Source organism: Tachyglossus aculeatus, chromosome 19 (genome assembly GCF_015852505.1).
Source record: "Tachyglossus aculeatus isolate mTacAcu1 chromosome 19, mTacAcu1.pri, whole genome shotgun sequence".
NCBI classification, from domain to species: domain Eukaryota; kingdom Metazoa; phylum Chordata; class Mammalia; order Monotremata; family Tachyglossidae; genus Tachyglossus; species Tachyglossus aculeatus.
Genome location: NC_052084.1, coordinates 13,182,591 through 13,202,791, shown reverse-complemented (window position 1 = coordinate 13,202,791; position 20,201 = coordinate 13,182,591). Strand labels below are relative to the sequence as shown.

The 20,201-nt window shown below is 44.2% G+C and overlaps 1 protein-coding gene across 1 annotated transcript in view; it reads left to right on the top strand.

Moving 5' to 3' along the window:
- Positions 1-5,530: 5,530 nt before the first annotated feature.
- PPP2R5A (protein phosphatase 2 regulatory subunit B'alpha) overlaps positions 5,531-20,201 on the top strand; it is a 60,349-nt gene continuing 45,678 nt past the window's right edge. Inside the window, exon 1 of the mRNA XM_038760971.1 lies at positions 5,531-6,097. Within this exon, the coding sequence (XP_038616899.1) occupies positions 5,938-6,097 (160 nt within the window). The 5' untranslated portion in view covers positions 5,531-5,937. The remainder of the gene's footprint in view (positions 6,098-20,201) is intronic.

Here is a 20,201-nt window from a genome sequence, read left to right as displayed (position 1 = left end):
ACTCTGGAAGTCAGAAATTCAGAATTTAGTATACGTAAGATATTCTGGTTCAGGGAGGAGAGGATGGCCAGGAAACTGAGAAAGAAGGGATAAAAGGAAATGGAGGAAGGAAGAGCGGAAGGCTCCCTGCTCCTCAAAAACCCCCCCATGGTTGTTCATTCCTCTTTGTTTCACATAGAAACTACTGACCACTATCTTTCAATCAGCTCTCCATCTTCCTTATCCACAGTCTTCTCCAATTACACCCCAGCTTGCCCTCTTCCTTCCGCTCAAACCAACCGTGTGCCTCATTGTGCCTCATTTTCTGTTGCTGACCCCTTGCTCCTGCCCTCCCCTCCCCACACCTTGACTGGAACTCCCTCTCCCCTTCATATCTAGCCTGTATCACACCCTCTAGACTGTAAGCTCATTGCGGGCAGGGATCATGTCTGCAAACTCTGTTGTATTGTACTCTCCCAAGCACTTAGTAGAGTGAACATAGTAAGTGCTCAATAAATACCACTGATGATGATATCTAACACCCCACGGCTTTCCCCATCTTTGAAACCCTCCTGAAATCATATCTCCTTCAGGAGGCCTCCCCAGATTAATCCCTTTTCTCCCCAGCTGCCATTTCAGCTCATCTGTGACACCTAACCACTCACAAACCCCTCAGCACAGATTTTATATACTATATATTTCTTCCTATATGTAATTTATTTTAGTGTCTACCTCTCCCACTAGTTTGCAGACAAGGATTTTGTCTACTAATCCTATTGTACTCTCCCAATTGCTTAATACAGTGTTCTGTATACAGTAAGTGCTCAATAAATACCCCCACTTTTCCATTCAGGAGAATTAAAGACAATATTCCACCAAGGTTCATGTTCCAATGTATGCTATTATGTCTGACTCTCTCTGCCTTTTCCTTGGGCTGTTAAGAGAGAGAGAGAGAGAGAGAGAGAGAGAGAGAGAGAGAGAGAGTGTGTGTGTGTGTGTGTGTGTGTGTGTGTAAAAGAGAGGAGAGAATTCCTTTGTCCTCCTCCACTTGAGAATGGGAAGAAGAAAAATAGTTTCACTAAAGGTATGTTAAGCAGTTTTCAATATCAAATGGTCCCATTTCTGCAATATAATTTCTTGCATTTAATGCATAATTAAACAAATCCTCACATAATCCCCAAATCCTGAATACTCCCCGTGTTTAGGGCTTTTCAGTAGCAAAGTAGACAGACAATAAATAGAAGGATTGACAGGCAGGGTACTGCATACAAGACACAGAGCTGATGCTAGTGAACAGTGCTGGAATTTTAAACAAATTCATCAGTGAATGTTTGGTGCCTGTAGGTCTTGTGTTGATGGTGATATTGATGGGGAAGAAATGTATCATCTTTATGATCTAGTATTCTAGATCATTGTAGGAGCAAAGGTGATGCATAACTACTATCTGCAAATAAACAAGAAGAGAATCAGGTGAAATTCTATTTGCAATTGAAACTAAAGACAACTCTCTGCCTCAAATTCTATGCCCCTAAAATATGAGATTTCAAACAATTCCCTTAAATTTATTACAGAGTTACCTCACTTTGAAGTTGACACTGTTGGCGCTGAAACTGCACCTAAATGTTTGAGAATAAGTGTGAGAAGTTCCACACTTGCACACTTTGTCCATGAAAATACACCTTTTCTTGCCCTTGGCCAGTCAGGAAAACATTGCTCAGACTAATGGTTAGGAAGGGAAATCTATATCCTGCCACCAGCAAACCCATCAATCAGTGGTATTTACTGAGCACAGGACACTGTTCTAAGCACTTGTGTACTGTAGAGGTGGAAGGCATGATCCCTGCCCTTTGGGGAGTTAACAGTCTAGTTGGCTAAAGACGTTAGCCAGTCAATTGTCGGTCGTATTTTTTCAGCGCTTACTGTGCGCATAACACTGTACTAAGTACTTGGGAGAGTACAATATAGCAAATTAACAGACACACATTATTAAAATAGATTTCAGGGGGAGTAGCAGAATATAAGGTGTTGCTTGATTTGTTTTTGCAGAGGTTGTGGTGATTTGTGCTGAGCCAACCACACTCTTTTGCCTGATCCCTATGTCCAGGAGCATACATTGTGACAGTTGACAGGAAGACCGAGTACAGTCTGTTGTCACAGATCTGGATATCTCTGACACCTCAACAGCAGCAGAGACCAGTGTGTCCTCAACTAATTATTAAGCCAAGGCTTTGCTCCTCAGAGTGGCTAGTCGTAAGTGTAGGGAGAAGCAGTGTGGCCTAGTGGGAAGAGCACAGGCCTGAGAGTCAGAGGACCTGGGTTCTAATCCCAACTCTGCCAATTACCTGCTGTTTGACCTTGGGAAAATCACTTAACTGCTCTGTGCCTCAGTTTCCCCATCTTCTATAAAACGGGGAGTCATTATCTGTTCTCCCTACTTAGACTGTGAGCCCTATATAGGACACAGACTGTATTTGACCTGATTACTCTTGTATCTACCTCAGGCTTTAATACAGTTCCTGGAACATAGTAAGCGCTTAATGTATACCACAATTATTATTAATATTTTAGAGGGGGTGGGAGGGAGAAAGCAGGGCCATTTTCCACTTTCTTGCAAAAACCAGGAGAAAAATATGCAACAATAGCAAGAAAAATAATATACAGTTTTCCTCAAATACAAAATTTGACAAACCAGAGCTGAAAGGATAAGGACCACCATCAGAGCAGAGCAGAGCGTATGCAGCCAAGGGGGGCTGTTTTGGAGACTAGCAGAGCAACAACTGAGTTCTGGGTGGATTTGGAAGGCTCCATCTCAGCAAATGTCTGTCTATTATCTGACCCCCTCCCCACTTCCCCAAGAAGACCTCTCCAAAATATGGTGCATCCTGATCCTGTTGCCTTGTGTCATCTTTCATCGGGGGTTCCAGTCTCCCCGAGAGCTGTGATAGACTCCACATCCTACCAGTCCCTGTAGTACGAGTGAGGTCACACTTTCTGGATGATGAAGCCTCACCACCACACAACCCCTAGGTCAGAAGGGATATGATATGAGGTGACATTTGTAGATAGTGAAGGTATATGATGGAAAAAAAAACCAACCTTAAAAATCCACACTATGATTTTCCAGAAGTCCCCTTTTCTGGGTTGGACCAGTGAAAGGACTCTTAAAAAGGAGAAATGTCTTACCTTGCCCTTATGTTGCCTGGATCTAGGTTGTAGACTATTGCCGATTTAGACTCCAGCTTCCAATGTATTTAAATTATAACAGTTGAAAGGGGTTCGGTACCAAAAGTGCTGGAGGTAGTCGATGAGAGCTGAGGGATGAAAAAGAATGAATTGAAGATGACACTTCAGCACGTGCAGAACTTCACACCCTTGTCCACGTTAGCCAAGAGGCATGGGGGAAAGAGGAACCAAGCTCCAAACCCAACAAATTTTCCTCAGAAACTTTTTGCCTTGTCCCCATGCCTTTTTTGAGGTAAATCTGGGACACGGAGGGGGGCAGAGGAACCCCACTTCTCCACAGAGTACCCCCTCAGGGTGGGCACTTGAGGGTCAAAAGCCAAAGAACGAGCCAGGGGAGAGGGTTTTACCCGGCCCCTTAATCAGCATGGCCCAGTGGAAAGAGCATGGGCTTTGGAGTCGGAGGTCATGGGTTCAAATCCCTGCTCCGCCAACTGTCAGCTGTGTGACTTTGGGCAAGTCACTTAACTTCACAGTGCCTCGGTTACCTCATCTGTAAAATGGGGATTAAAATTGTGTGAGCTCCCCATGGGACAACCTGATCACCTTGTAACCTCCCCAGCGCTTAGAACAGCACTTGTCACATAGTAAGCGCTTAACAAATACCAACGTTATTATTATTATTATTATTATTATTATTATTATTAATCCTGGATCAACAAGTTCTATAGATATTTGCCTCCGAAACCGTGGCTTGGCGGTGGGTTGGGCCGGCTGCCTCTCTCCCCTTCCCTCCAGGTGCCAGATGACTGTCAATCACTGCTGACTCTTGAGTCGCTCCTCACTCCTGGGCGGGGGTGTGAGAAGTAGCATGGCTGAGTGGCAAGAGCCTGGGTTTGGGCGTCATAGGTCGTGGGTTCTAATCCCACCTCTACCCCTTGTCGGCTGTGTGACTTTGGACACATCATTTCACTTCCCTGGGCCTCAGTTCCCTCATCTGTAAAGCGGGGAGGAAGACTGTGAGCCCCACGTGGGCCAACCTGATCACCCGCTGTCTCCCCCAGCGCTTAGAACAGTAAGGGCTGAGAAGCAGCGTGGCTCAGTGGAAAGAGCCCGGGCTTTGGAGTCCGAGGTCGTGGGTTCAAATCCCGACTCCGCCCATTGTCCGCTGTGTGACTTTGGGCAAGTCACTTAACTTCTCTGGGCCTCATTTTTACCTCATCTGTAAAATGGGGATTAGGGCTGTGAGCCCCCCCACCGTGGGACAACTTGATGACTTTGTAACCTCCCCTGCGCTTAGAACAGTGCTTTGCACATAATAAGCGCTTAACAAATGCCATTATTATTATTAACAAATACCATCATTATTATTAAGGAGGGAGGGAGGGGCGGGCATTTCCGTCCGGCTCATTGGCCCCCAAAGCCCCGCCCCCCAGGCTGCCTTCCCTTCCTATTGGCTGCTTCCCACGTCCGTCTCCTCCTTTCGCCCCCCCCCCCCACACCCGCGATTATTCATCTTCCGGGGGCGCCCCGCCCCTTTCCGTCGCTTGGGCCTGGGATTGGCGGAGAGGAGGGGGGCGAGGGGCGGGGCTTCTGGCGGCCGGCACTTGTGATTGGCGCGCGGCCGCGGGGGGGGGGGAAAATCCCCACCTCGGCTCGCTGATTGGTCCAGCCGCCGCCCAACCGGTCAGAGGGAGGGAGGGGCGGGCATGTCCGTCCGGCTCATTGGCCCCAAAGGCCCCGCCCCCCAGGCTGCCTTCCCTTCCTATTGGCTGCTTCCCACGTCCGTCTCCTCCTTTCGCCCCCCCTCCCCACAGCCCGCGATTATTCATCTTCCGGGGGCGCCCCGCCCCTTTCCGTCGCTTGGGCCCGGGATTGGCGGAGAGGAGGGCGGCGAGGGGCGGGGCTTCTGGCGGCCGGCACTTGTGATTGGCGCGAGGCCGCGGGGGGGGGGGGGGGTCCCCGCCTCGGCTCGCTGATTGGTCCAGCCGCCGCCCAACCGGTCAGAGGGAGGGAGGGGCGGGCATTTCCGTCCGGCTCATTGGCCCCAAAGGCCCCGCCCCCCAGGCTGCCTTCCCTTCCTATTGGCTGCTTCCCACGTCCGTCTCCTCCTTTCGCCCCCCCTCCCCACAGCCCGCGATTATTCATCTTCCGGGGGCGCCCCGCCCCTTTCCGTCGCTTGGGCCCGGGATTGGCGGAGAGGAGGGCGGCGAGGGGCGGCCGGCACTTGCGATTGGCGCGCGGCCGCGGGGAGGGAGGGGAGGGGTCCCCGCCTCGGCTCGCTGATTGGTCCAGCCGCCGCCCAACCGGTCAGGCCCCGCCCCTTCCGCGGCCAACTCCCGGCCGGCCTTCCCTCAAGTCGGAGGGGTCGGCGGGGGCTGAGGCGAGCGGAGGAGGAGGAGAGGCGGCGATCACGGGCGCGGGAGATGCGCTTGAGGGGGCCCCGCCGCTAACGGCCGAAACGCGTGCGCGGAGCCTCGGGATGGCAGCGGCCGGGGAGGCTCCGGCCCAGAGGAGCAGAGGCGGCGGCGGCGGCGGCAGCTGAGGAGCTGAGGAGCGCGGCGGCAGGGCCTCAACGGCGGTCGAGGGCGAACCTCCCTCCTCCCGTCGGCGACGACCTCGGGGGCCGCCGGGGCGGAGATGCGGCCCTGAAGAAGGGGCGGCGGCGGCGGCCGAGGCGGGTGCGCCTAGTCGGGGTGAGGGAGCCTCCCCGCCGTCCCGCTCGTCCCGGTCCTCTCAGGCGGTCCCTCGTGGGAGCCGGCGGGCCCAGCCAAGGCGATGTCGGCGGCGTCGGGCGCCATCTCGGCCTCGGAGAAAGTGGACGGCTTCACCCGGAAATCGGTGCGCAAGGCGCAGAGGCAGAAGCGCTCGCAGGGCTCGTCGCAGTTCCGCAGCCAGAGCAGCCCGGCGGAGTTGCACCCCCTTCCCCAGCTCAAAGGTAACACCCCCCCCCCCCCCCGGGCCCCCTTTTTGGCCCTTCCTTTTTCCTCCCCGTTTGCCCCGAGCCGCAGCCCGGGCGAAGACGGAAGGTCTGTTAGGCTGTGAGCCCGCTGTTGGGGAGGGACCGTCTCTAGACGTTGCCAATTTTACTTCCCAAGCGCTTAGTCCACTGCTCTGCACATAGGAAGCGCTCACTAAATACGATTGATGATGATGATGACTATGTGCAGAGCACTGGACTAAGCGCTTGGGAAGTACCAATTGGCAACATGTAGAGACAGTCCCTACCCAACAGTGATGATGATGTTCGGCCCGGGCTTTGGAGTCAGAGGTCGTGGGTTCAAATCCCGCCTCCGCCAGCTGTCGGCTGTGTGACTTCGGGCGAGTCACTTCACCTCTCGCCTGTCCCGCCGTCGACCCCAGGCCTGGAATGCCCCCAATCCCTCCGCCCACCCGCCAAGCCAGCTCTCTTCCTCCCTTCCAGGCCCTACTGAGAGCTCACCTCCTCCAGGAGGCCTTCCCTGACTGAGCCCCTTCCTTCCTCTCCCCCTCGTCCCCCTCTCCATCCCCCCCATCTTACCTCCTTCCCTTCCCCACAGCACCTGTATATATGTATATATGTTTGTGCATATTAGTTACTTGTACGTATCTATTCTATTTATTTTATTTTGTTAATACGTTTGGTTTTGTTCTCTGTCTCCCCCTTCTAGACCGTGAGCCCACTGTTGGGTAGGGACTGTCTCTATATGTTGCCAACTTGGACTTCCCAAGCGCTTAGTACGGTGCTCTGCACACAGTTAGCGCTCAATAAATACGATTGATTGGTTCTCCGGGCCTCAGTTACCTCGTCTGTAGAACAGAGAAGCAGCGTGGCTCAGTGGAGAAGAGCATGGGCTTTGGAGCCAGAGGTCATGGGTTCGAATCCTGCCTCTGCCACTTAGCTGTGTGACTCCGGGCAAGTCACTTAGCTTCCTTGAGCCTCAGTTCCCTCATCTGCAAAATGGGGATTAATCAATCAATCGTATTTATTGAGCGCTTACTGTGTGCAGAGCACTGTACTAAGCGCTTGGGAAGTACAAGTTGGCAACGTATAGAGACGGTCCCTACCCGGCAGTGGGCTCACAGTCTAGAAGGGGGAGACTAAGGGGGAGATTAAGACTGTGGGCCCCCCCGTGGGACAATCTCATCACCTGTAACCTCCCCAGCGCTTAGACCAGTGCTTTGCACATAGTAAGCACTTAATAAATGCTATCATTATCTTTATTATTATGGGGATTAAAACTGTGAGTTCCACGTGGGACAACCTGATCACCTTGTAACCTCCCCAGCGCTTAGAACGGTACTTTGCACATAGTAAGCGCCTAACAAATACCATCGTCATTATTATTACTATTATTATTATTCTCCCTTGGAGCCTGGGGCGGAAGAGGCGGAATAAATCGTAGTTGTTGCCCCCCAACATTCAGTTTGCAGCGTGGCTCAGTGGCAAGAACCCGGGCTTGGGAGTCAGAGGTCATGGGTACTAATCCCGGCTCCGCCGTTTGTCAGCTGGGTGGCCTTGGACAAGTCACTTCCCTGGGCCTCAGTTCCCTCATCTGTAAAATGGGGATGAAGACCGAGCCCTACCTGGGACAACCTGATTACCTTGTAGGCGCCTAGAACTTGTACTTCCCAAGCGTTTAGTACAGTGCTCTGCACACAGTAAGCGCTCAATAAATGATTGAGTGAATGAATGAACAGCACTTGACACCTAGTAAGCGCTTAAGAAAGACCAACATTACTATCGTTTTGCCACCCAGGCCCCATGGTGGGGGGGGAGGTGGGGGGAAACACGTAAATTTCAAGCCGAGCCCTTGGCTTCGGGGTGTGCACTTCCCCGCCCCACAGTGTCGCCCCGACTCCCCTGCTGAGTTGGACCTTCATCTTCCTCATCCACTGCCCTCGTGTCCCTCGCCCGGCCTCCCCTTGTGTCCTCTGCCTCGGCCGGCCTTGGTCCTTTACGTGAAGGTCCCCTTCTCCCCCCACTCCTTCCCCCCGATTGCTTAGAGAAGCGGCGTGGCTCAGTGGAAAGAGCTCGGGCTTTGGAGTCAGAGGTCGCGGGTTCGAATCCCAGCTCCTCCACGTGTCTGCTGGGTGACCTTGGGCAAGTCACTTAACTTTTCTGCGCCTCAGTTACCTCATCTGTAAAATGGGGATTAAGACTGTGAGCCCCACGTGGGACAACCTGATCACCTTGCATCCCCCCCAGCGCTTAGAACAGTGCTTTGCACATAGTAAGCGCTTAACAAATGCTATTATTATTATTATTATTATTGCTCTTCAGGGCCATGTTGGCGAGGCATCCTAATAGAAACAACGGGGGTACGGGGCGAGTCGGAGTTGCCCGCCCATCCGAGGATTAACCTATGCAATGGTTTTACATCAGATTCATTCCGGGATCATTTGGATTAAATCCCTCTCTTAAATTTGGGAAATCTTATTATCCCTCCTCCGCCAGTACTTTTAAAGCCAGCTTTTTTTTTAAAGAAGGAGGACTTGAAGTCTGTGTAGATTACTGGAGGGAATCTCGTTTTTTGTTTTTTTGTTTTTAAACGAGAGACACAGTCCAGGACGTCCCAAAGCTTTTACAGTAATTCACATCAAGATTCATGGCTAATGCTGTGCAGAGGAGTTTGGCACTCATTTTGGCGCTCTCGTTTCCTCGTAGTAGATTGAAGGGGTTTTTGAATACTTTATTTTCCTGGGTTCTAGTTTATTTGTGAAATTCCGTCGCTTTCTCCCCAAGGTTCTGTAAGGATTTTTCAGCCTGGTGGTGGTTCTCACATCGTAAGTTGTTATTCTGATGTTGGCAACAGTGTCTGGCTGATGGCCAAATCATGAAGTAGGTATTCTTGTAAACTTCATCAGTAGACACATTTAATTGCAAAGCAGTATTTAAGATTGCCAAGAAAGGTTTGTTTCATTGCTGTATATAAAAATTGAATATGAATAAGTAAATATAAACAGCGCAACACCGTTGATTTTAAAGGTATATTCAATCAATCAATGGTGTTTATTTCCCTCGTGGGCAGGGAATGTATCTGCCAACTCTGTTGTGTTGTAGTACAGTGTTCTGGGGGCCTTCGCAGACTGAGCTCCCTCCTTTCTCTCCCCCGCCTGACCTCCTTCCCCTCCCCACAGCACCTGTATATATGTATATATGTTTGTACGTATTTATTACTCTATTTTATTTGTACATATTCTACTCGTTTTATTTTGTTAATCTGTTTTGTTTTGTTCTCTGTCTCCCCCTTCTAGACTGTGAGCCCGCTGTTGGGTAGGGACCGTTGCCAACTTGTACTTCCCAAGCGCTTAGTACAGTGCTCTGCACATAGTAAGCGCTCAATAAATACGATTGATTGATTGAATGAATGCACCCAGTAAATTCCGTTGATTATTTTTATTGAGCACATACTGTTTGTGGAGCACTCTACTAAACCCTTGGGAAAGTACGGTACAACAGAATTGGTAGGCTTGATCCCTGCCCACAAGGAGTTTATACACGTGTGTGCATTGAGGTGTTTGGGTTCTGTGTCATTCGTTCATTGTTGTATGCGTTTTATAAGTGCGAGGTATGTGAAAATGTTAAATTGTTCTCCTAGGGACAAATAGTTTGAATTATATCAAAGGGCAAGCATTTTATGTAAAACAAATAGATGATTTCTTTTTGAGTTTTATAGACTTCTTGAAATTTGATGTTTCAAATGTCGATATTACTTAACTTAAAATGATGCTTAGTTCAGTTTCATTCTGAGTTAAATTTTAAGATTTGGGTTGTCTTTTCATCTACATCTCTTGAAAATCTTCTTTGTAGAGTGGAATGCAATGTAATGTGTCAAATGCCCCTCCTATCCCCCCCAACTTTTGAACACTCATACGATTCCAGTGCATCCTTGGTGGTCTGCTTTTGGTTTTGCATCCTCCTCAGTCTAACGGGTTTTAAGATTTGGAATTATTCGAGGTAACACTCATGAAAGGATCACCCAGCCTCTTGGGGTGCTCCTGACTGAGGATATCTTGGGTTCTGGGTTGGACTTAAAGGATCTGAACTCGAAGATCTGGTCAGAATTGAGTCCTGGGTTGGGGGATTGTGTCATTTGCCTCATTGCCTGGTGCAGCAAATGTTGGGTTATTTTGTTTGACATATGAAATTACCTTTTTAAAAAGGCTTCTTGCCTCATCCTGAGAGCTGTTTTGCTTATCTATTTTTGTTTACTCTTTCTGCTAATTACCCTTATTATAATTCTCTGTAAACCTTGAATTTTCACGTTAAGTAGCGTATTTGGCTATTTGAGCTCTACCCCTGGCATTCTTTGCTTTGGACACAGTTGATAATCTGAAGTTTCAGGGATTCTTAAACTGGTGCAATCAGAACTGGGTAAAGCAATCAGATTTTCTTAAGCAGTCTGGTTTCAATTTTAGACCAGCTAAGATATCTTCTCATTTTTTGAGTGCTGCATTGATCAAAATGCATGAGCAGTTATTTTAAGGATCATCTGCAAAGGCAGGTAAAAATGAGGTGAATACCTCAAGATAAAGGGGGGAATAGCGTCATTTAAAAACTGAACCCTACTTTTCCAGACCTTGCCTGTGGCAGACCTGTTGTAGATTTCTGACTCCCATTTGGTGTGGGTGGTTCCATCCGATGATGCTCTCATAGCCTCAGTAAAACAGTTTTAGAAATATTTACTATTTAGAGTTGCATGCACTTCTGGGAAATACCAAATTCATTTTCTTCAAATTGATTTTACCTTTCTCTTACTTTTCTGGATTAGTGCCATCCAGGCAGTGCATAGAGTTGTTCACACATGAGAGATTTAGTGGAACCAGAAAATGAGGAAAGCGGTCAGTTCTTTGCAACCCCAACATTATAGTTTCTGCGGAAACCTGTGTTAAGGAAAACTTTAGTCTCCACCCTTCCTTGTCTGCTGCTTTGAGTGCATTTTGCACAACTTTTTCTTCTAACACCGCATCACCCTGCACCTAGATCCACATTGTGGGGTGAACATTCCCCAATTCTGTTGTCGCAGGCTTTCCAAATTTCATTTGAAGAACACGTGTTATGGAAGTGTGTAAGAATTCAGACTGTGCATTCTATCTGTTACACGGAAAGCATCTAAGCATGAATTCCTTTCTGAAATTATTTTTGCCAGATTGCTTTTAAAGGCACACTTTTAGTAGAATTATTTATAGACAGTGGATAAGCTAACCTTCTCAAGCCGAGGACTTTTAACGACATTTTTACTGAAATGTACAGAAAGGGTAGAAATCCAAAGGAGGTTAGAAAAGACATCAGCAACAGCATGTTGATTATTACCCTTTCTTCAAGGCCTGGTTATAAAATTGAGGGCTTTTTTTAAACCTTTTGTTTCAAGACCAAGATAGGTTTATATGATTTTAGTTTCTGTGCTTCATGGTAGGGAGGGGGAAGGTGCTGTAGTAGGAACAACTTATCGGCATTTGGTGGTTTTGAAGATTGTAGTTTTAATGAAATCAACAAACGAAGCTGCACTTTCCACAGTCTTTTGTCTGGTGATCCAACAACCAACTTGAAAGGATCACTCTAGATTTTTTTTTTTTTTTTTTTTTAGAAAAGTCATCAGTACTTGTTTGGAAACGAGTATCATGATCTTTTGGATTTAAATCAATCAGTCATATTTATTGAACACTTAACTAAGTGCTTGGGAGAGTAGAGTGTAACAATATAACGGTAGACACATTCTATGCCCAAAATGAGTTTACAAGCAAGTATCGTTAATGGTCAGTCAATTATTGAGTGCTTACTGTGTGCAGAACACTGTACAAGACGCTTGGGAAAGAACAATACAGTAGATCTGATAGACCCTTTTTCCTGCCCACTAGGAGCTTACTCACCTAGAGAGGGAGACAGATATTACATAAGTGATAAGGGAAATGCAGAGTACGGGGATATGTGTATAGGTGTTGTGGGGCTTTAAACTATTTTGGGTTTAATTGATAGGAAAAATACAGATGTGTGGCAACTTATTACCAGTTATTTTTTTGAACCATTCAGATTTTTTTCTTGCTTTCCAGGTTGTTTTTTTTTGAGATGGAAAAACATTCCTCTGTGTCTGGCAGTGATTTCAAATACTACTTTTTTAAATTTGCCCAAATGCGACTTTCTGTATTGGTAAAAAAAGGTTTTTATACTTAGGCCTGTATTCATACCTGGTTTTTTTTGTTCATTTTTTTAAGTATCAGAGGAAGGATAAAGTACCATGAACTTATCTGTAAACCTAGCTTCAAAGATAATTGTAAAATGCCCACTTAATAAATGGTTGATATCTCAATTCAGAAATTCAAAGCTGAGTTGGCTGTGGGCTTTTAATGTTAGCTTTAAGTTTCAAGCTTATTACTGAATTTTTATTAAATATTTGATCACTTTAGGGGACACCTATTAGTACAGGGGTTCTGTCATTTGGCATGAAAATCTACTAGGCCTCATTAGGATTGTGCCAAACCTATATCGTGCAGAATAATCCCTGAAAGTTCAGTGAGGGAAACAGGGAAATCATTCTTGGACTGTGTTTATATTAGTGGGAAAAACTCCCTTTTAGTTTCATTGCAGTTTCCTGTTGGAAAAGCACTTTTACTCCCCCGTTTCATTTCATACTACTTGTAGCCAAATTTGATTGGGGGGGGAAAAAAAACCCTGGGGTGTGCTAATAACATTGCTCTTTGTTTCCAATTAATTTTACTGTTCAGTGTAAGTAAAATATATACAAAGGTCTTCTGATATGTTTGTAACCCATTCTGTTAACTTTCAAACGTCAGTTCTTGTAAGCTGTTATTGACAGCAGTCTATGGAGTACTTATGTAAAATGATATAAAAAATGACTTAAAATTTTTTTGGGCTTTTGGGGTTCTAAAATATCATAGTTGATATCAGAATATTCTTATAGTTAATAGGAAGCAGCTGCAGTGGAGGAGGTGGTCAGAGAGAGTTGTCCAGAGCCATGGCCAAGGGAAAGTTTGGCTCTGCCAGTCTGTCCCAGTTTCCCAACTCCGCAGGACCCCTCAGGTTTAAAGGAGCCCCTTGCTGCTTCTCCCCTAAGATTTACCGGACTGAAACTCACCCCACCTTTAGACAACAGGATGGCTGTTGGTAAGAAACTTCGGATGCGTGTGGTCCATTTTCTGATAACCAGTATCCATGCTGTAGTAATAGAAAAGGTTCAGATTCTGAAATTTGGTGCCAGACAATAAAAATAGGGCACACAGTCTGATTTTTATCCAGCAATGCAGTATGATCCCTTGGTTTATTTGAATTTGTCACAGAACAAGGCTTGATGGTTTTCTGGAGGAGGCATTTTCCTTTTCAGGCCAAGAATTAGAAGCTATTTAATGTCCTCAGCAGAAACTGTGAAACCTAAAGGTTTTTTTAGGGGGCAGATTTCCTTGGAAGTGAGGAATGATGCAGGATGGATTAGTTTTCTTAAGTGTCTATAGGGAATCTGAGCTTGAGACTGTAAATACTATACCACAAAGGGAGTAACATTTGTGAGTTTTTCCTCTCTTAGCATGTTTAAGAAGCTAAACACAGTAGAAATTATTTTCTAAAGAACTTCATCCTTGGACAGCTTTTGAAGCTGAATAGTTAACAATCTTCATTGCATGCTTAAGCATTCACCTTCCTGTAGGCTCTGGATCAGATGTTTTTTTGGCATCTTCCACTTCTGTGATTCCTTAGTCCTTCAGAGAATCTGCCAATAAAGCCAGAAAACATGCATGACTGGAGAGTATCTTCTTTATCATAGTAATAGGGGGATTTTTTGTGTGTGTTTAAAAAACAAAACACAAACCCAAAATAAAAATTACACCTAAACCTCTGTGAATACCATGGCAAAGGAAATAATGAAATTTTCAGTTGACCAGATACGTTTCTTATATATTTTCCTCTTGGTTTGGCCAGGATGAAAGGTCATTTCTGTGTTTGAGAATACCTACCTACTTTATGCCTCTCATCTTTAAGGCCTCCTACTATAGCGTGATGCTCACAGGTTTTGTCTAAACTTTAAAGACCGTCATCACTGCAGGTTTAACTTGCCAGAGACTTTGCAGAAAATCTGCTTTTTTGGGGCTCTGAATCCTAAAAAACTCCCACTGAAGAAAAGGGGAAAAAAGCCTATAACACATCACTCTTCCCTCCCCTCCCCCACTTTTTTTCTTACTAAAAGTACTATAATAATTTCTTATGGGTAGGTTCATATCACTAGAAGACTTAGTGGTCGTATGATAATTTATTTCTGACATACTGTATGTAAAGCACTTTATGCACTAGGTACTTGGAAAACATAATACAAATTAAAAATGTATTCCCTACTCCTAAGGAGTTTGCTAACTTTCAAAAAATTGAATTTTTGCATTAACTCTTTGCCTGAAGAAATCTTTTTTTTTGTCTTTTTGAGGTTCTCTCTTTCCATATTCACAGCTTTCTGTTTCTTATTCCAATACTGATTTTATAAATGCTTAATAAAGTTAGTCCAGGAAGACAACTTGCTGCTCATGGGCCATATCACAACCCAATTATAACGTGACTTTTTCTTCAGGGTTCAGAAAATAGAACAATGTAGGTAGGCCAAGTTGTTTGTTTTGCTGATCTTTCCTGTCAGTTTGCCAGTATTATGACATAAAATTGCCCTTTGAAACTTGGCATGCAGTGTTCCATAGAAAATATCATGCAGAATTTTAAAAATAAGACATCTCAAAGAGTATTTAAAAATGCAAAAACCCTCCCTCACTGCTGCCTTGGCTGTTTCAGTTGGTGACCTTAGTTGCTTTGCATTTGCTATCTTTTAGCATAAAAATGCAAGCCATTCTGTGATGGGGTACAAATTTAACTATGTGCCTTACTTAAAGCAATGGTTACATTGATTTTTTTTTTTTTAGTCTGACAGAAGTTGAGTTGCATGTTTTTGAAAGACAGTAAGCAAATGTATATTCATTGAAACCTTATGGCCTTAGAAGAATTGATTTTTCTTACTGTCCCCATTAATGGCTCATTGTTGTCTTGAGTAAGTTTGAAACTCTGAATTTCAGTTTACTTATCTGTCAAATGTTAAATAAGTAATACCCGTCCCTTTCTTACTTTGTTAGGCTTCCTGCAAGAATGGTGTACAGGATGCATGTAAAATGACAGTATCTTCAGACTTAGATGGTTTATTGGAGGCCGCAGGGGACCTGGATTTTAGGGTCAGCTCTGTCCTTGGCATACTGTCATTGTGAGCAAGTCATTTAACCTCTGTGGACTTCAGTTTCCTCATCTGTAAAATGGGCATAAGATACCTGCTCTCCCTGCCCTTTAGACTGTAAAACCTTGTGGTGTAAGGGACTGCCTGACCTGATTAACTCATATTTACCTCAGTGTTTAGATTAATGCCTAATGAGTAAAAGGCTAGTTAGTTATGCCACTTAGCTCAGGAATAATGTAAATTAGTAATTATACTTGCAATATTTGGTGTACTTAGTTTGGAGCAGACACTAACTTGATTTTTATTCAACATAGAAGCCTTTGTGTCAAACTTGCTGTATTATTGATTCTTCCCTGTGAAACCCTCCTGTTCCCTCTGTCTGGTAGTGGCAGTAGTAGCATTTATTAAGCACTTCCTGTGTGTTAGAGCACTATATTAAGCCCTTGGGAAAGACTATAAGAGGTGGGAATCAGACCCGTGGTTCCTGGCCTCCTATCCTAGGGCCTCAGAGTCTGAGGACCTTCACCCTTGATATCACTGTCCAAATGTGCCTCCTCCTTCTTCAACCCCTACCAGTCAATCTCTTTATCAGCTTTCCCAGATGGCAGGCAGCTAGCAGGCTTTTGATAATCTCTGGAGGATTCAGAAACCTCCTAGAAGTGAGCCCCACCTATTGAATTTTACTCTGCTTCCTAGTTTAGGCAGGTATCTATGGATGTAGCAGTGTGTAGGTATGAGCAAGGTCCATTCATAAGCATCTGTGTTGGACGGCTGGCTCATCTCACTAGTTGGTAGGCAGTTGGGGGCTCATTAGATTGTGAGACCTCCAGGGACAGGAGCCATGTCCAATTCCTACCTCTGTATTCTCTCCTAGCGCTTAGTGCAGTGCTCTGCACCCAGTCAGTGATTTGGCTGAGACTGGAGGTGTTGGACATTGAAGGTGTTGGAGAGGGGAAGAGACTCACCTGGTTTTTAGTCCAAGGTTCAGTATGGGGTGCAGTGGGACAAGACCCCTCTGTTCCTTTTCACATACATGTTCCAGCCCCACAGCACTTACCTTATGTACATACTGATAAATTATGTATTCTAAATTATTTATATTAATGTCTTTCTCTCCCTCTGGACTGAAAGCTTATTGTGGGTATTGCACTCTCCCAACCACTTTAGTATAGTGCTCCACACACAATAAGTACTCAATAAATAGCATCGTTGATAATGATGGTAACAGTTCCCTGCATCATATTGCTAAATTGGAGCATTCACAATTCAGGATTACAAATTCACAGTGTTCCAAGTTTGTGACTCTGATATATGAAAGACCCTGTTCCTGGTCTGTTGGAACTTTTGGAACTAGTACCTGTAAGTCTGTAAATAAAAGTTACAGCTCTGATCTTCATGTTATTTTGGGAGTTTGATTTTCTTAGCTATTCCAATATACTGCTACCATCCCATACTGGAATAAGAACATAATAATAATGATAATTATGGCATTTGTTAAGCGCTTACTGTGTGTGAAGCACTGTTCTAAGCGCTGGGGGGATACTTTTACCTATTAAATTTTTGGATTGTTCGTCAGTTCAGCAATTGGTTGTAGAACCCACCAGTAATAGTTCGGCTCCCCCTAGTTCTCATTTAGACAAAATCCAGTTACTGGCTAAAGAAACTGTTTTATACAGCTCTTTACCCACCAACTTTTCTTATGCTGTTTCTACTAATATAATAAGGTCTCAGTCGGTCAATCGTATTTGAGCACTTACTGTGTGCAGAGCACTGTACTAAGCGCTGGGGAGAGTACAATATAACAACAGGCATATTCCCTGCCCACAATGAGCTCACAGTCTAGAGGGGGAGACTGACATTAATTAATATAAGTAAATAATTCAGAATATAAAATTTATAAGCATGCACATAAGTACTGTGGTGTTGGATTATGTATGTGAAAAGGAACAGTTAACACACTGCCTCTGGGAGGGTTTTGTTTTGTTTTGTTTTTTTTTACCATTGCACCTTCCCCTTGGACAGAACCTTGGACTAAAAACCAGGTGAGCCTCTTCCACTCTCCAACACCTTCAGTGTCCAACACCTCCAGCCTCAGCTAATCCACACACAGACTGGGTTCAGGGACCAAGTCCAAAAATAGGAAACATTGGAAAGACCCAGTGATCCTGCATTTAGTATTTTTTTATATGAAAACGTCTTGTTTGTTTATAGAATGTGATAGTTTATTAAATAGTAATATTTAGTTTAAAATTAGTCTGACTCATGCAGAGCCTCTATATTTGAGAAAACTGGCAATTAATTGTTGAAACCATATTTAGAAAAGCTCCTGGGTAGCCTTTTTAAAAGAAAAACATGTGTATTGTAGATTTGAGTACCCAGTATGTACTTGTGTATATATAAAAAGTTATGCTTTAGAATATCAATACATGAGTTGTTTGCGGTAATTTCTAAATTAAGATGCAGTGTTTTTGATATAAGGGAGAACAGAAAAGGAGCAGAGAAAATATATAATCACTATAGTGCAGTATTATGTAACAGAAGGGAATTGGAATGCTTTCCTTGGAGAGTTTTACGTGACAGGCTAGGTTTATGCAAAATGGGCTTACTTGTCTAAGCAGGATACTGACTAATAAGCAGTTTGGAGCCTACTCATTATGTGTATCTTTTGAACTCCATTCTGTGAAGGAAATAGCTTAATATTTAATGTATGTTTTTGGAGGGTGTAAGAAATACGAGGTCTAACAGTTCTGAACAGCATATGTTGTCTAAAAACCAATTGGATGTGCAGTGCACTATCATCTTGAAACTGGTTATTGCTGAGATTGGTAGGTTCACGTTGCTGTTGTAGGCTAATAAGGGATTTCTTGGAAACAAACTCCTCCTGGTGGAACGGTTCTGTTAGTTGCAAGTATCCTCATTTTACAATTATCCTCTGCCTACTTTTAAATAGAAGTATAGGCAGTGATTTGTTGAATTACAGAATGTGCATTTTTTTAAAAAGTGGGTTTTTTTGAAAACTGGGAGAAAAATGCTACTCTACCTTTGTCTCATTTTTACTGGATTTTAAAACTGCTTAGCTAAGAGAGGTGGGTGAATGGTCACAGCTAGTTAAATGTTACACAAATTTTCTCTTCCCTTTACAGTGGGGGACTGAAACATGAGCAGCTGGATTCTGTCTGTTTAGTAAAATGCTGCCTGTTTCAATCTGCTCAGGGGCTAAAATCAGTCTTTTAAAGCTCTAACATTCTATTTGTTTTGATATCTTGTGGATTTACAATTAGGACTATCCTTTTCTAGTTATTCCCCAAAGTTGGTCTATATTCAAAGTCCATTTAAATCTCTTCCCCGGTAGCTGGCTAAGAAACAGGACAAAGTTGCTTTTGTTGTTGCCCCTGAATTGTGAATTGCAAAACTGGTATTTTCTTTATTGACTTTATCTCCTAAGGAACAAGCCAAACGACTCTTTCCCCCAAAGATGTGAAGTTTATGATTTCATATAGAGAACACTAAAAGTAAAATGAGTTCAGCAACTCACTCTGAAGAAAATGTTCTTAACTGAACCTTCTCCAGCATTTCTCTCCCTTGGCCAAAGAAATAAGCTTTGTTCAGGTGCTATGCAACCAGACAGGCTTTTCTTTTCCTATTGGTATGAATACAGTTAAACCATTGCTGGACTTCCTTAATGTTAAAATAAGTAAAATATATAAGTAAAAAGTGGGTAATATTGACAATATATTAAATGTATTAAAAATTAAAATGGATTGCAAAGTACTTCTGCATCCTGTTTTTGTTACCAGCTAATGGTTATGAAGGGCTTTTTTTTTTTTGAGATGCCATGATACTATTCTTATTGCGTGATTTTAAAATCCACCACTTACAACTTGTGTTTTTATAAATGCAATTCACAGTAATGATATAAAAATCTAAGATGCATTGTTAATGATTTTCAAAGGTGCTTTTCTGTAATTTTTTTTAAGATTTATACATCTGCTTTGATCCTAAGCAAGGGCAAGTTTCTACAGTACACTTAGTATTCCAGAATTAGTTACAGATGAGGTGGAATTTGGAATTCAGTAGTAGTCTGCTGAATTTCTTAATCTCTATTTTCCAGCAGTCAGCTTTAAAATCCTGTAAATTAGGGAAAAGCCAAAGTCTCTTGAAGATTTCCTGGGCAAATCATTACTCTTGGGCTGTGTAGATCTCACTCCAAAGTGGAGTATGCATTCCCACAATCATGGAAGATTGCACGATTCCCATTCCATGCTTAAACAATGAAAAGGAGAAGCTTTTAAAAATTTAAGAATCCTTGACTGAAGTGGTGAATATTTAGGCAATAGCATGTATTGTGTGCCTGTTAGGTGCAATGGAAGGATGCAAGGAGGGGAAAAAAATAGCCGTCATCTTCAGGGAGCATACAATTTTGGAGAGACAGTACAAGTATATAGGATATACCTTGAGTGAATGGCTGCAGCTCATTTTATTGTGAATTGAGCATACTCTTCCTGTGCGTCGTTTGGATGGCTGCCTGGGCAGTTAATTCACCCAAGCCAGAGGTTTATGGCTCAAGCTGTGAAGGTTGCAATGCTTTCAGTCTGGGGGCTCCACCCTACTGTGTCACCTCTCTTTATTGAGCCAGAGCTTTCTCGGCTGCACTAGGGGCAAACTTTGGGGCACATCTGAGCCTCTACTCCAAAGGTTCAGGCACAGTGATGTGGTGGTGCTTCTGAGCTCTTAAATTACTGACCTTTGCCACCAAAATTACTTTCAGTTATCAGTTTGTTTTGTTTTTTGTCTGATCTGGGGGTTGGCCAGGTAATCCTGGGTACTCTAGACAGTAAACTTATTGTGGGC